A 3,587-nucleotide genomic window follows, 5' to 3' on the forward strand; every position below is an offset into this window, starting at 1 on the left:
AGCAGGTCGAGGCTGCGGTGGCCGGGAGCGGCCACTGCACTCCAGTCTGGGCAACAGAGTGAGACTCCAACTCAAAAAAAAAAAAAGATGTGGCCCCAGAAGCCTCGGGAAACCACGGCGCCTGTCCGCTCACAGATGGCTCTGTCATTCTCACCACAAACTGCAGGAAAGTGTGGACCCTGCAGGCTCGTGCAGATGTTCATTTGGAGCTGAGGAGACAGAGGCTCTAAAACACCGAGCTCTCGGCCCGGCACCCTTGGCAAGTGACAGCATCAGCCTGCAGGCTCTGAGCAGGCTCATCTCTCTCTAGACAGCCCCACGCCGCCTGCAGCCTGCGGAGCGGCCAGGACGCCGAAGGCCAGCCTGTCCCGGGTGTACACTCAGTGCATCCAGACACATCCTGGGAATCAGGGGCACTTCCCGTTCCCCTGCCAACGCGGTCCCTCGTGCACACTGCTCTGTTGACAGTGAGAGTTCCTAGGAGCTAGCCGACCCTCAGGACACTCCAAGAAATAAAGGCCGTGCCACTGTTCACACACTGGAAATGCCCTTCCATCACTCAGGCCTGGGTTCAAATCCCACCTCCATCCCTTACCGGCTATGAATCTGAGCTTCAGCCTCCTCAAGCTTAACGGGCCCAGCACCCGGCCCGATACGCGGCTGTGCTTCACGAACACCACTTACTGTTCGACGCCAAGCTACTGAAGGGCCACGGTGGGGTCTAGCTCTACTCTGGAAGCCCCTGGGCTGATGGGCATCAATAAACGGTGACTGGCTGAGTGAGCAGATGACGCGAACAAAACAAATGCCAAAAGCAAAGCATTTCCTAAGACCAAGACCAAAGGAGGGGGGAGAAGGAAGGCGAGGAGGGCAGTCAAGCTCATCTACAGCTGCTCAGACGTGCGCGCAATATTAGACTAAAATGCACATCTGTGGAAATTAAGATGCTGACTTCATCAGAGCCGCTACACTTAGACTAAGTCAGACAATCCGCCAAGCACGGAGGCTCACGCCTATAATCCCGGCACTTTGGGAGGTGAGAGGATTGCCAGAGCCCACGGGTTCAAGACCAGCCCAGACAACTTGGCAAGACCTTGTCTCTACAATAAACCAAAAAAGTTAATCAGGCGTGGTGACGTGTGGCTATAGCCCCAGCTACCTGGAAGGCTGAGGCGGAAGGATCGCTGGAGCCCAGCAGGTCGAGGCTGCCGTGGCCGTGAGTGTGCCGCTGCCCTCCAGCCTGGGCGATGGAGTGAGACTCCGACTCAAAATTAAAAAAAAAAAAAAAGAGTGTTGGCTTAAGCCTGTAATCCCAGCACTTTGGGAGGCCAAGGCAAGAGGATTGCCTGAGCCCAGGGGTTTGAAACCAGTCTGGGCAACTTGGCCAGGCCTCCTCTCTACAATAAATCAAGCCGGGTGCGGTGGCTCATGCCTATAATCCCGGCACTTTGGGAGGTTGAGGTGAGAGGATTGCCTGAGCCCATGGGTTCAATACCAGCCTGGGCAACTTGGTGAGACGTCATCTCTACAATAAATTAAAAAAAAAAAAAAAATGCCGGGCTTGGTGGCTCAGCCTGTAATCCCGCACCTTTGGGAGGCTAAGGTGAGTGGATTGCCTGAGCCCGCGGGTTCGAGACCCACCTGGGCGGCGAGACCTCATCTCTACAATAAATCAAAAAAATCAGCCGGGCGTGGTAGCGCGTGCCTGTAATTCCGGCTACTCAAAGGATCGCCGGAGCCCAGCAGGTCGAGGCTGCGGTGGCCGGGAGCGGCCACTGCACTCCAGTCTGGGCGACAGAGTGAGACTCCGACTCAAAAAAAAAAAAACAAAATTACCCGGGCGTGGTGGCACACACGCCTGTATACAAAAAAAAAAAGATTAGCCGGGCGTGGTGGCACACACCTGTATTTCCAGCTACTTGGAAGGCTAAGGCGGACGGATTGCCTGAGCCCAGCAGGTTTAGACTGCGGTGGCTGTGAGCACGCCACTGCACTCCAGACTGGGTGACAGAGTGAGACTCCAACTCAAAAAAAAAAATGTTGTAAATGTTCGTATTGAAAAAGATCCCATAAACAAAGTTAAAGGCAAAAAAGCAGTCTTGAGAGGGGGAGAAAACTTCTTGCACCATATATAACAGAACAAGGATTCATCACCAAAAGTGATCTAGTTCCTATGAATCAATTCTTTGAAAGGGTAAAGAACCTGGTAAAACATAGGCAAAGGTATTAGTAGGCAATGCATAGCACTACAGAGTGGCTGCTAATCTACAAAGACTCTGCAACCCCAGATAGACAGCAAGAAAACGGCAAACTTTTAAAAGTGTTATTTTCAGGCATCATGTTGGCAAAAAGAAAACTGACAATACTTGGGGTTGATGAGCAGGGCGGGAAATAGCAGACACTGACTAATTCTGGGAGAGAAACGAGGCCGAGTCGAAGGCACTTTTGGCGCGCGTTCCTGAGTATGCAGACCCCTCAGCAGCCCGCCAGTTCTTGCAGCCTCTGACAAGCACAGAAACAGCTCTGCGTTTTCTTTCACGCCCGCGGCCTCTCTGGATGAATCTCCCTCGGACGACTTACCTAGGATCGCTCGACTTTTCCCTCAAACCAGCCTTCTCTGACGCCAGGGGATGGGAAGAGTCTCCGATCAGACCCCGGACCGATGCGCATCAGAGCTCTCGTGTCCCAAGGACAGGATCTGCCCTCAGAGCTCCCATCCAGGAGACTCTGGGCCCACACCAGAACCAGGCTGGTTAGAGCTGACCACTCCCAAGGCTTCTTGCAACCTCGACTACCCCGGCCACTCCTTCAGTCAGCCCACACTCACCGAGACTGCGAATTCCAACCCACCTCACACCAAGCCCTCGGACCCCCTGAACTCCACGACTCTCCCGTGGCCCATGCCCCTCAAAGGCTTTCCTGCAGGCCGCCCTCTCCTCTTCCGTACTAATGCAAACTGCGGCCTCAGTCAAGTGCCCACCTCCGCCCACATCCCGTGCGGTTGGGATTAGAATTTTCTTCTTCAGGGTCTGAGGTCCTCCCTCCTCTTCGGCATTCCCTGGAGGAGAATGCAAGTCTCTCCTCACAGGGCTGCCTCCTGCTGTTTACCCTCCTCTGCATGTGGGTTCTGTGTCCGCACTGTGGCTAGGAGAAGCACTCCCCACACGTCCAACAAGTCCTCCTGCTCTCCTGTCCTTAGCTGCCTTTCAGCTGGAAAGCTGCTTGATTTATGGCTGTTCCGCACAAAATATGCTCACTCAGCAGTGGAAACCCCATTCCCGTTCCTCAAGTTCACACATGCTTTCTTTCCTAAGAGGACAAGCTTGGCCTTATGTAATTCTAGCATGGCTGTGGCTCTGACTTCAATCACAAGGCAAGTCAGTGAAACTCTCCAGCTTATCCTCCCCAGTTAGAGAAGGTATACGCTGCTGCTTTGCACAGTCTGTGTGATCCTGATAAATCAGGTGGTTATTTAACTTCTGCAAGCTGAATCCTTGTGGAAGGCTGGTCACTTGCTATTTAAAAGAGCCTTTGAAAAGATGAACTCTTAAGTGGAAAGATTTATTCCTTTCTCAGTGTTGCTTTAA

The 3,587-nt window shown here is 53.2% G+C and overlaps 1 protein-coding gene across 1 annotated transcript in view; it reads right to left on the reverse strand.

Annotated features, from left to right (window-relative positions):
- The window catches only part of LOC103267155 (D-3-phosphoglycerate dehydrogenase), a 24,538-nt gene extending 23,950 nt beyond the window's left edge, over window positions 1-588 (reverse strand). The window contains exons 1-2 of the mRNA XM_008064760.2: window positions 583-588; window positions 255-400 (exon numbers count right to left, since the gene is read on the reverse strand). Coding sequence (XP_008062951.2) covers window positions 255-400; window positions 583-588 — 152 coding nt within the window. The remainder of the gene's footprint in view (window positions 1-254; window positions 401-582) is intronic.
- Window positions 589-3,587: the final 2,999 nt, after the last annotated feature.

Source organism: Carlito syrichta, unplaced genomic scaffold (assembly GCF_000164805.1).
Source record: "Carlito syrichta isolate Samal-C Ts95f unplaced genomic scaffold, Tarsius_syrichta-2.0.1 Scaffold308000, whole genome shotgun sequence".
In the NCBI taxonomy this organism is placed as follows: domain Eukaryota; kingdom Metazoa; phylum Chordata; class Mammalia; order Primates; family Tarsiidae; genus Carlito; species Carlito syrichta.